Below are 11,085 nucleotides of genomic sequence, written 5' to 3'. Positions count from 1 at the left end.
GAAAGAGTCGCTTCAGTCTTTACATTGTTTGTTTATATGATGAAAACAAAAGGAAAACAAAAGGGGTGAGGGGTTACATAAAGTTGTAAAGGTTTAATACCAAGTGAAGATGGCTGTCCAATCTTTAGAGTAAATTGTTATTAGGCAAAGGTGTAGTCTTAAACACTGCTAGACTGGAAAATGAGTAAGCACTGTCATTGTCCCTAATTCTTCTTTGTTTCCTAGTGCTGGGCATTGCTCAGAGCTCCCTGAACAGCCAGGTACTTGTCCTGCCTCGCTCACCGTGCCCAGATTTCTGACACCCTCTTCCACAACTGATCTGCAGTTCTAGGGCTAGGGTCAGACTGAGAACTCATTATCTGACTTTTCTTCCCAGAACCTCTTTCTCTAAAGTGTTAGTGGTGTCCCACTGCATTACTTGTGCCTGTCAGACAGCCCTAGATAGAGAAAATTGCCTTTGGGGTTTGCAAGAAAAGACAGGAAAGAAATGCAAATTGAGTGAGTTACCCCGCAGCAGGGATGTCTTTGCTGCTTTGTACCTGAGGAACTGTTCCAGGATGGCAGGAGCATACAAAAGGTTTTGTAGGGCACACCTGTGCAAGAACACTCATGAGCTTGCACAGGCAGGCATGTGATTTGGTTTAGTGCATCAATCTGCCTATGCCACAAAGTGTAAAATCTTACTGATGGGGAGTACACATCACAGTTGCCAATGACATCTGTCATTGACAAAGATCTAGTAAATAAGGACATTTGGAACTTGAGATGAAGTAGATTGGGCTGTGTCCTTTTACTTATGGATGACAAAAAGAAAATTAGTCCCTAACATCTAGGAGTTCTCCTACTATCAGCCTGGCCTTGGTGTTCATCTGTTGAACTTAAATATGTTCACAGAACATTAGAGAAGGCTACTCTGTGACCTTGATGAATAATAATAATAATAAAAATAAGCCCTCGGTAATCAGATCTCAAAACAGACAAAATATTAATATTGTCCATGTCACAAAATGATCTGACATCCCCCACTTCCATTGCTTCTTTATTTATTGCAGCTCTAGCCTTAGTCTAGTCTCTCCTGCTTCCAGATGAGATTTATCAAGATACTCACTGAATAATGTTGCAACAACTATGTACAGTGCCAGATGGGTACTAGGCAAATCGAGGTATCACTGCATAAACTATATAAATATCTAACCACTATGCTGTATACCTGAAACAAGCATAAAATAATATTGAATTTCAACTGTACTGAAAAAAAATGAATAAAAATTCAAAATTAAAAAAATAAAAATTTAGAAATACTTAAATTAAAAAAAAAAAAGACACTCATTGAATTACCCCCTTCACCATTTCCTGACAGCATCCAAATTAGAGCAAAGACCCACTTCCAAAATTCTCCCCCAAATCACCTAACATAAGAGCAAATCCTATAATAAATATGGACACCTTACTGAGATGTCTCACGGTTTTCATCATGTGTATTCTCTGTCACTGCAAAAATTGATGTAATTTCAGGTATGTTTCTGGCAGTCATTGGCCGGAGGATAAACTAAGTGGTTGTGATGGGAACTTTATAATAAGTATGGTCCTTCTGTCCAACAGAGTCATTGGTCATTCTTTTTTTTTTATTGTCATAAAATGTACATACCATAAAAATTATTTTTAAGTATACAGTTCAGTGGCAATAAGTCCATTTACATTGTTGTGAAACCATCACCACTCTCTACCCATTTCCAGAACTTTTTCATGATCCTCAATTGAAACTCTGTACTAATTAAATAGTAAGTCCTCATTCTCTCCCTCAGCCCTGATACTTTCTGTCTCTATGAATTTGACTATTTTTAGGTTGCTTATATAAGTGGAATCATACAATATTTTCCTTTTGTGTCTGGATTATTTTACTTAGCATATTGTCTTCAAAGTTCATCCATGTAGGAGGTATCAGAATTTACTTCCTTTTTAACACTGAGTGATACTCCATTGTAGGATTATACCACATTTATACCACATTTTGTGTACCCATTCATCTATCGATGGGCATTGCTGTTGTTTCCACTTTTTGGTAATTGTGAATAATTCTGCTATAAGCATTGGTGTAGTTGTGGTCACAATTTTTTTTTTGACAATGAGGAGTATACTATTATACTCCTCAGGATTTTTTTGGTTCTATGTATGATCCTAAATCAGTCTCCTTCCTTCCTTCCTTCTTTCCCTTCCACCAATTCCCATGCTTGGAGAAATCAAACATTTTCTTAAAATCGAGAAGAGTACATCATGTTATTTCCAAGTGTCATCACTAACTTTACCAAGATAGCACCAGGGATGGGAAGAATTAGGGGAATTAGTATAGAGAGGCAAAAGAATTCTGAACTAATTTTTCTTTCAAAATATATTTTCAAAACTGAGTTATAAGTCTCTTACTATTTTGTGAAGTGCTAAAATACAGGCATAGTAAAGGAGGGTTTTTGACATTGAGGTGAGAGAGAAGCCAGATCATTTATTTATTCAGCCAGTAAGCTATCCTTTCCCACTTTCTGCAGGAAACATAAACTCAGTAAGTTGAGGGATTTACTGCTCTATTTCATTTTCCTAAAATAGAGCACATAATAGACACCCAATAGATATTTATGAAATAAGTAAATGAATGATTGTATGAGCTCTTATAGGGTGTCAAATAACACTAGCTCTGTTAACACTTTAAGACTCGCTAAGGAATTAGAACCATACTACAAGACAGCGGTTAAAAATTGCAAGGGATGTGCAAGAAAAAGAAAACATTACTTCTACTTATGGATAGTAAGGGACATTGCAAAGATGAGTTAGAACAGAAAGAGTTTTGACAGTTGAAAACATGAAAGTGCATTCCCTGTGGAGTTAACAGCATAAGGAAAGGCAGGGTGGTAGCAAGAAGCATAGCAATGAACTACAGCTTATTGAGCTTCCGTTCTGCTCAGTGTACTTTACATTCTTCACTTCATTTAAGCTTCAGAGTGCCTTCTGTTTTCCCACACCCAGGAAGGAATAATTACTCTTCACACTCCAGTTCAGGAAACCAAGAAACCCATAAAAATTAATTGGGAAAACCTGGATTTAAATCCAGACCTTCAGATACTATAACCTGTGATTCCAACCACTAGATTATATTCAGTGAGTATTAATTAAGTTATTTTGGGCGGCATATAAGGTGTAGATGTAGGTGAAGAAAGGAGAAGAACACTGAAAACTCTGCAGGGTTAAAATGATGGTGGGAAGTGGAGATTATCATTTTTTAAAAGTCTTGTATAAGAAGCACTTTTATACTTAAATACAGTAAATTTCTTTCGGATAAAATAGGTAGAGGCTGTAGAGAATAATAAAAATGCATTGATTATTAAGAGCTAATTTTATAAAGGTTCTTTCTTACTCTTTTCTATATGTTTTAAGTTGGACTACAAATGTGTATTTCTGAACATTGTGTTCTGCAGTGATTTGGCTGAAGTGTTTTAAAGAGTTCCTTTTTGAAAACATATTCAGCTGAAATGTGTTCGAATGTTTTCTGACCCATAAGAAACCTTGTTTTTCAGAATATAATTCAATGTTGATTTAACTGAAAAAGTAAAACATATATACCTCCAACAGTTAATAAATATTATGAACTAATGAAAGAAAACACATAGCAAAGAGTCAGGTGTTTTGTTTAGAGTGAAAGAGGATATGAAGTAAAGAAAAGTTCCAAATGAGAAGCAATGTTTATAAACTGTGCATAGTGTGATTTTGATGTATAGCTGAAGAGTATATGAATACGTTTTAATAGGAGAATGAAACAATTGCAGTAAGTCGTTTTTCTCTTTCCATCTGTGCTTAAAAGAGTCTTTTTGAAAGGTTGGCTACTATTGACACCACAATTAAACATCATTAGTATTTTGTAATGATAAAAATGTTGATCCATACCTTAACTTGTCTGGATGGAGAAAAAAAAACAAAAAAAAACTAAGGTAAATATTTACATTCCCCTCTTGCTATTTCCAGAAGCTATAGGTATGAGAAACAATTATAAAACAGAATTATAGAATAACAGAATCAAGGGGCCCTAGAAATCAGTAACAACTTCTAGTTTGGTTTGCCAATGGGTATGATGGTTAATTTTATGTGTTAACTTGGCTGGTCTATGATACCCAGTAGTTTGATCAAACACTACTCTAGATGTTGCTGTGAAAGTATTTGTGGATATGACTAGCATGTACAATTATTTGAGCAAAGCAGATTACTTTCTCTAATGTGGGTGGGCCTTGTGCAATAGGTTGAAGGCCTTAAGAGCAAAGACAGGTTTCCTGAAGAAGACGAATTGTGCTTCAAGACTGTGACATAGAAATCCTACCTGAGTTCCCAACCTGCTGGTCTGCCTTTTGAATTTGCCAGTTCTCAAAATCACATGAGCCAGTTCCTTAGAAACTCTACTCCCTCTATACATATCGATTGATTGATAGATAGATAGATAGATAGATAGATAGATAGATAGATAGATAATAGATAGATAGATAGATAGATAGATAGATAGATAGATAGATAGATAGATCTGGCTGTTACTTTGAAAATAACCCTGAGACATACAATGAGCAAACTAAAGCCAAGAGAAATTACATGATTTTCTTAATATAATTTAATAAGTGGTGGCAGAACCGATAATACAAAGATGGGAAAACTAGGTCATAAAATTGCCTAAAATATTGATTATACATCTGGAAAAGAAATTCAGAACTATCAACTTCCAGCCCTGTCTTTTCTAGTGAATTGCATTTGGAGACATGTAAAATTTTATGCAAAAACCAATACTTCAAGAATTCTGACAATCAAAGAAGATAAAGAGGGATTACTTGTTTGCTTTACTAAAAGATACAGTGTACAATCCTTTATAGCAGCAATTTTCCTCTATATTTAATCTGGTTTCAGTTTTTAAAAATGCTTTATAATCTTTTAGAGACATATAAGCTCAACACACTTGAATAGGCATGTTTTAAAAGTGTATCTTATCAAAAAATATACCCAAAATTCAATAATTACTTCATCTTCTTGAAAAATGAATGTTTTATAAGACTAGAACAGGAAAAGAGAGGGAAATACACATATGCTATTGTTTTAATCAACATAAATCTCACATTTTGTATGATGTTTTGCTGATAACAAAGCTCTTTTCTATACATTCTTTCCTGGAGGCTTTACTGCAAATCTCTGAGTTACTGTCACCATTTTATAATGGAAACAGCTAGGGTTGACTGGACTTGCCCAAAGTCCTCAGAGACAGAGCGGCTGATTCCCAGATCTGAGCTCTCATTGCCCTCCTGTGATGCCCACAGAGCACCAACAGTAGCCAGAAGGGTAGTATTTGTAGGTCTCTTGACCAAGAATACTGTGGTGAGCTAAATTCTCACTCTCATCAAAAGGGTATGTGCATTCCACTATGCTAGCAAGAGTATTTAGATTTGCCTTAGGAAAAAAAAAAAAAAAAAGAAACAATACATCTCTCTCATTCTTAAAGTAACCCTACCAAATTGTCTTGAAGCTGAGACTTGATTCTATGGGAGCATGGAGAACGTGATCATAAAGATAAGGCATTCTCTCGCCATCTTTCCCATGGTGCTCCCTGTCTGTAACATTCTTTGGGCTCTGCATCCTTGTACAATAGGCAAGCCTTAGTTGTTTTTAATGCTATGTGGTTTACTGAAATGAAATAATCATTCCCATGCTTTACAGTTCTCTCTTCTACCTTGGTTTTCTTTTCCCCAACCCAATAGCACTTACTTTAGGAAAAGGATTTATCACCACTGGACCAAAGGACAGGGGTACCGTTACTGCATCTACATTCTCTGGGTTGCAAAGACCCAGCACATTTTCAGTCCATCACTTATCATTCCTACTCAGGCCACCCCTGGACTCATCACATTTGTAAGACTTGATTTCTCTCCTCTTTCTCATCTGAGAGCAGGTGGACCAAGACAGTTCTTTGGAGGCTCAACGAGTGATTTCTCTTGAGAGAAACGCATCTTTCTAGTCTGCCAAAGAATGAAAATTCAGACAATCACATAGATCATTTTGAATGGTGCCAAATAAATTCCACCAGATGCTACTGGTAATAATTACAGCATGTCACTAGGAAATGTGAGTTTCTTCTAGCATCAACGTTCGATCTTAGATCCTGAGTGCCATGAAAATGGCACAGAGAGAACACAGGCAGCTTTCTCCGTAGAAATAACATAGATTTCTCAGGATCTGGGAAATGAAGGGGATTGAAGTGCTTCTTTACCTTGACATATCTGGAACAGAATGCAAGGGATTAAGTAGGAACCATCTGGTATATTGACTGCCTTTTGCTGCCAGAACACTTGTCAACTACTCCAAAAATTAGACAAAGTGCTGAGTGAAGACGACCATTTTGTTACAAACAGGCCTGTGGGCTCCAGCTAGGGAAAAACATAACCTGTTGTAGCTTACAAAAAAGGAAAGCTCTTTGGTAGGAAGGTGAAGTCCTGAAAGCCAGTATGTGAGAGTCTGCCCTCCAGGAGGTGATAGCATCCCAAAGTCTACTAAGATTTTAGGTTCACCCACAAGACTAGACTGTCTTTTATACAAACAAGACTAGGTAGTCACATCAAAGGGCCGAGCAAGACCACGGACAAAGCAGCTGGGTGAACCAAATTTAATAATAATTAAAAATGACTAATAAGAAGAAGCCAAAGAGAGCTGCAGAATGGCGAGAGAAGGCAGAGACGCATAGGACGGATGAGACAGGAGGCGGGAGTCGGGGAGGGAGGGGGGAGAGGAAAAATCTCAGCGCGGACGTCAGGAACAAAAGCTCCGGTGGAGTCTGGTGGAGGCACTAAGGGAGCATGGGCTGTTTTGAATAATTATTAAAATTAGCGTGTGTCTGCGCCATCCTGTGGGTGTGGCGCAGAGCAGAGTGTAAACTCTAGCGGGGCTGGAGCAAACATTGGATTAGCGGCGGCAGCCTGCCATCCGGCCCGAGGAGTGCGGGGACCAGCGCGCGGCACGCCAACCGGCACGATGGCCTCGTCTCAAGGGAAGAACGAGCTGAAATTCGCCGACTGGATGGCAACTCTACCGGAGAGCATCCACAGCATCCCCCTCACCAATTTAGCCATCCCAGGTAGGCGCGCAGAGGCAGCAGACCCGGCGCTCGGGTCCCGCTCCACCTGCCCCGCCCTGCTTTATCTACCTCTAAGTGGTAACTTGCCACGATGCCCGCAGGAGGGAAACTCGTCTTCAGGGGTGGGTCTCGGGCCAGGCGAGCGCGTGCCTGGAAGCCTCGGGCCTTCTGGCCTTTTCCATACCTCTGGGGACCGTGGCGCGGGGAGTCAAGGTGACTGCTTTTCACTGGGCTTTTGAAGCAGGCTCTGTGAGAGGGCTTGGGCAGGGGAAAAGCTTGGCTCTAGGATGGAGCCTGGTGCCCCCTCCCTCGGTTTTCTCCGCAGACTTATGGGGTGGGGGGCTTCTGGGTCTGTGTAGTGACCGTGCGCGGTGAGCGCGAGGGCTCAGCTCCAGTTCCAGCTCCTGGACCTCCGATTCCATCCCAGTCACGGAATCCGGCGGGTTTGGTAGATACCTCGGTTTGAACCTACTCCAGTTGATATACGTCCTCAGTCTCCTTTAAAGAGACAAAGCGCTTCCCCAAGAGTGATGAAAGTTGAGGGACCGGCAGCGGCGCGATCGCTGCCCTTGACTGGGAGATGAAGGGGCCGAGGGACGGAGGGCGCCGTTTCGTGGTCTGCGTGGACCCGGAGGGCCTGGCCGGGTGGCCACTGCCTGGATTCTGGTCCAAGTGCTGTCAGCCACGAACAGCGCGGGGTCAGGAAAACGAACCCTTGCGGTAGGTGCGTTTGTTGCTCGGGACAGAAGTCAGGCAGGGGACCCTGCGTGATGAGGTGCGGAGGGGTGGGATTAACAGGCAAACCATAGGGAAAAGGTGGTTGTAACGGTGACCAGATAGCCTGGAAGGCAGCAAGCCTGGGCAAAACGAGTAAGAGGAGTAAGGGACGCGAGGCATCCAGAGGCTTCAGGATAGTGAGCGCGACTTGGACCAGAGGACCGGGCAGGTTCTGGGGCGGTGCGCTCAGCAGCCCCTCGCTCGTGTGTATGAGAAAGGACGTTTCAGGACAGAGTACCTCGGTGACAGCCGGGACACGGCCATGCTTCGTTACCAATTTGACTTTTCACTTGGGTTGAGGGAGCAGACACCTAATCCTTGCAGAACCCGGACAAAGGGCAAATGACCGACGGGTAGTCCACCCTTGCCCCTAGCTGAACCCGGTTATTAAGTTCAGCCTTCTGATCTACCTCCTCTTGATTTGCCCATCCAGCGCCCCCTCTCAGCCTTTGGGGGAAACGTAATTACATTAAAAAAAAAAAAAAAAAAAAAAGCGGAAGAGGGGTTCTCTTGAAAATCCCAAGAGGCTCTAACCAGGAGCGCTGGAATTAATCAGTAACTCAAATCAATGGTCCTTAGTCAAGTGGATGTTTGGTGGCCCTTATAGGCACAGGCTACATTCTAAGCGCCAACATTGGAAGGGAAGGGTTTGTCTCCTTTTGCCCGTCTTCAAGAGGTAGCTTCCCAAGAGCCCAGGTATCTCCAAGGAAAAGAACAACCCCGCTTCTCTACTCTACATTTACCCTGCTACCTGGGTGAGCCTGGGGATTGCTCTTTTGAAGGAGACAGTAGAAATACACAACTTTGTTGGCAGAATTCCATTCTCACTTCCACAGCCGTTCCTATTATCTTTTTTTTCCCTTTCTTTTTAGATGGTTTTTAAAGTCACTTTCACATGGTCTCACCTGAGCATTTCTGCAAGCTGAGAAGGCAAGAAAGGCAAGGACTCTGATGCCAGCCTTCTGATAAGCCCAGAGACACAGGGAGGTTAAAAGCCTAAGTTCACATTGCTAGTTCTGAGGAATGGTATGGTACCCTGATTGAATCTATCTTCTATTTCTGTTATAGTTCACTTTTCGAAGCCCTATTATATACACCAGATCACATAGTCCTTCTCATATCTCGTGAAGCAGACGTGGCTGGTACTATTAACTCCATTTCACAAACATAAAAATTGCAGCGCAGTGAAGGCAAATGACCTATCAGTTCAGTGATCTGACCCCTAAAGGGGTCCTTAGGGAAGATACCTTAGGAATTTTGTTTTTTGGGGCGATGCTTTGGAGTTCTTATCTGGATAATTCAGCAGCAACAAGTACTAACCAGGTTGAAGGGACAAGGGCATGTGCATTAGCAGTTCCAGGTTTCCCCATGGAACAAATTGGAAACCTGAGGTCAGAGACTTTCATATTCTGGTAGTCTTAGAGTAGAGACATAAAGATGATGGCACTGGATGCAGTAGGAATTTCCACTGCTTTTCTAACCCCTCTTAGTATTATACTAAGTGGATCCCCTGCAAAGCCTTCCATGCTCACCCCCAATACTTCTGAGGAAAAAAAAATCCTATTTCTCCAAATCTACACCCCTGAATTCCTCCATGACTCTGTAATGTAGATTTGGTAGATCCATACATATAGATCCAGGTTTAAAAATGGGTTTTGGTACCTTTCTATATTACTGAACTGTGAAAATTTTTGGAGGAAAAAAGACATTTAAACTTTGATAGTCAGAGAAGACTAATTGGAGACTATTAAACACTAATGGAATAATTGCCTTAAAATCATGCTAATAGCTTCCTGGCTGCTACATGTTTACTTGGCCAGTTGCTACAGCTTGAATTAAGTAATTATCTGCACCATTTAAAACCACGCCTGATGCACCACACAAGTGTTCTTGTGGAAGGGACCTGCTGCTAGGTCATCCTCAAAGCTTCCGGTTTTCTTAGGTGACGCAACTGGAGAGTGAAGAACTGCCTAATTGCAAGGCCACCCACTTGGGGAAGGTAAACCGCTTTACCCAGGGCCAGTGAAAAAAACAACCTGCAGGTGTGTGATATTCCCCACCATAAGTGCACTTCTGTTATCTCTAAACATTTGTCAGTGTCTGCATCTTGAATGTATTCAGAACCAAATCACTCAGTGGCCATTCTGCTTTTAAATGGCCTCATGATTTGGTATTGACTGGCTTAAGGAATTAAATTAATAATTGATATTAGTAATTTTACTTTCAATTTATCTTTCAAAGGAGTGGTACTTTCAGAATACATTGACAGTTACTCAGATTTCAGTGTAATTTATCATTTCTTTCTCTCTCTGATGACACCAAACTGTGTTTTCATTCATACATGTTTGTTTAACAATACCCTGGCATTTTGGATTATGAATGGTGCTTCCTCTCACCACACGCAGGTGAGAGAACATAGACAGGATGGAAGCAGGAAGACAAAGTATAAAATTCAGGGCAAGGTGAGTCTGATGAGTTTCTGGCATCTTTAAAGCAGAGTTTTTAATTCTATAATCATGGTGTCTCCAGAATCATTGTAAAGAGATCCATCATGGGGGTAAGCAAGCTGTTGCTTTATCTGGATAAGGTGTTGGTGATCTTGGTCTATGACATGGAGTCATTCTGTCCCAAACCTAAATGATCAGGAAGCGTATCTATTCTGTGGGAGGGAACGGCTATGCAATTTCTGATATGTGATGAAACTCTTCTGCACCTAGTACAGTAAATTACCATGTAACAATGAAAGATTGGCCAAAATCTTGTGGGACTGGAATCTCAGAGAGAGTGTATTTTTTTTGATGGTGGAGGAGTTCACTGAGAGGATGTGACCGCTGGTTGACCCTCGAGCTGGACCCAGGCAATTGGAAATTTCTTACCTTCTGTCCGTCTTTGGAATGTACGTCCTGTCCACGTTCCCACAGCCACAGCCGTTTTCAAGGACATAGTCTTGAGAAAGCAATATGTTGTTGAGGCCATCCGGACGGTATATGTGACTGGACCCAGTTAAGACCTCTATACAAATTTTTGAGAATCTGGCAGGCTGGTGTGGAGATCTCATCTCGTGGTCATCCAAGACAAGCCTCTTCTGTAAATTCCCTTGCTTATTAAACCTGCACCTACCAATCCGGTGTGGCCTGCCTCTTTCTTCGATCTCTCCTTGCCCTCTC

At 41.2% G+C, this 11,085-nt stretch overlaps 1 protein-coding gene across 1 annotated transcript in view; it reads left to right on the top strand.

Annotated features, from left to right (window-relative positions):
- Positions 1–6,785: 6,785 nt before the first annotated feature.
- The window catches only part of PLCXD3 (phosphatidylinositol specific phospholipase C X domain containing 3), a 141,319-nt gene continuing 137,019 nt past the window's right edge, over positions 6,786–11,085 (top strand). Inside the window, exon 1 of the mRNA XM_019748556.3 lies at positions 6,786–7,141. Within this exon, the coding sequence (XP_019604115.1) occupies positions 7,039–7,141 (103 nt within the window). The 5' untranslated portion in view covers positions 6,786–7,038. The remainder of the gene's footprint in view (positions 7,142–11,085) is intronic.

Source organism: Rhinolophus sinicus, chromosome 3 (assembly GCF_057876585.1).
Source record: "Rhinolophus sinicus isolate RSI-liver-muscle chromosome 3, RSI-T2T, whole genome shotgun sequence".
Lineage (NCBI taxonomy): Eukaryota > Metazoa > Chordata > Mammalia > Chiroptera > Rhinolophidae > Rhinolophus > Rhinolophus sinicus.
Note: the sequence above shows the minus strand (reverse complement) of the source record. Positions and strands in the feature narration are given on the sequence as shown.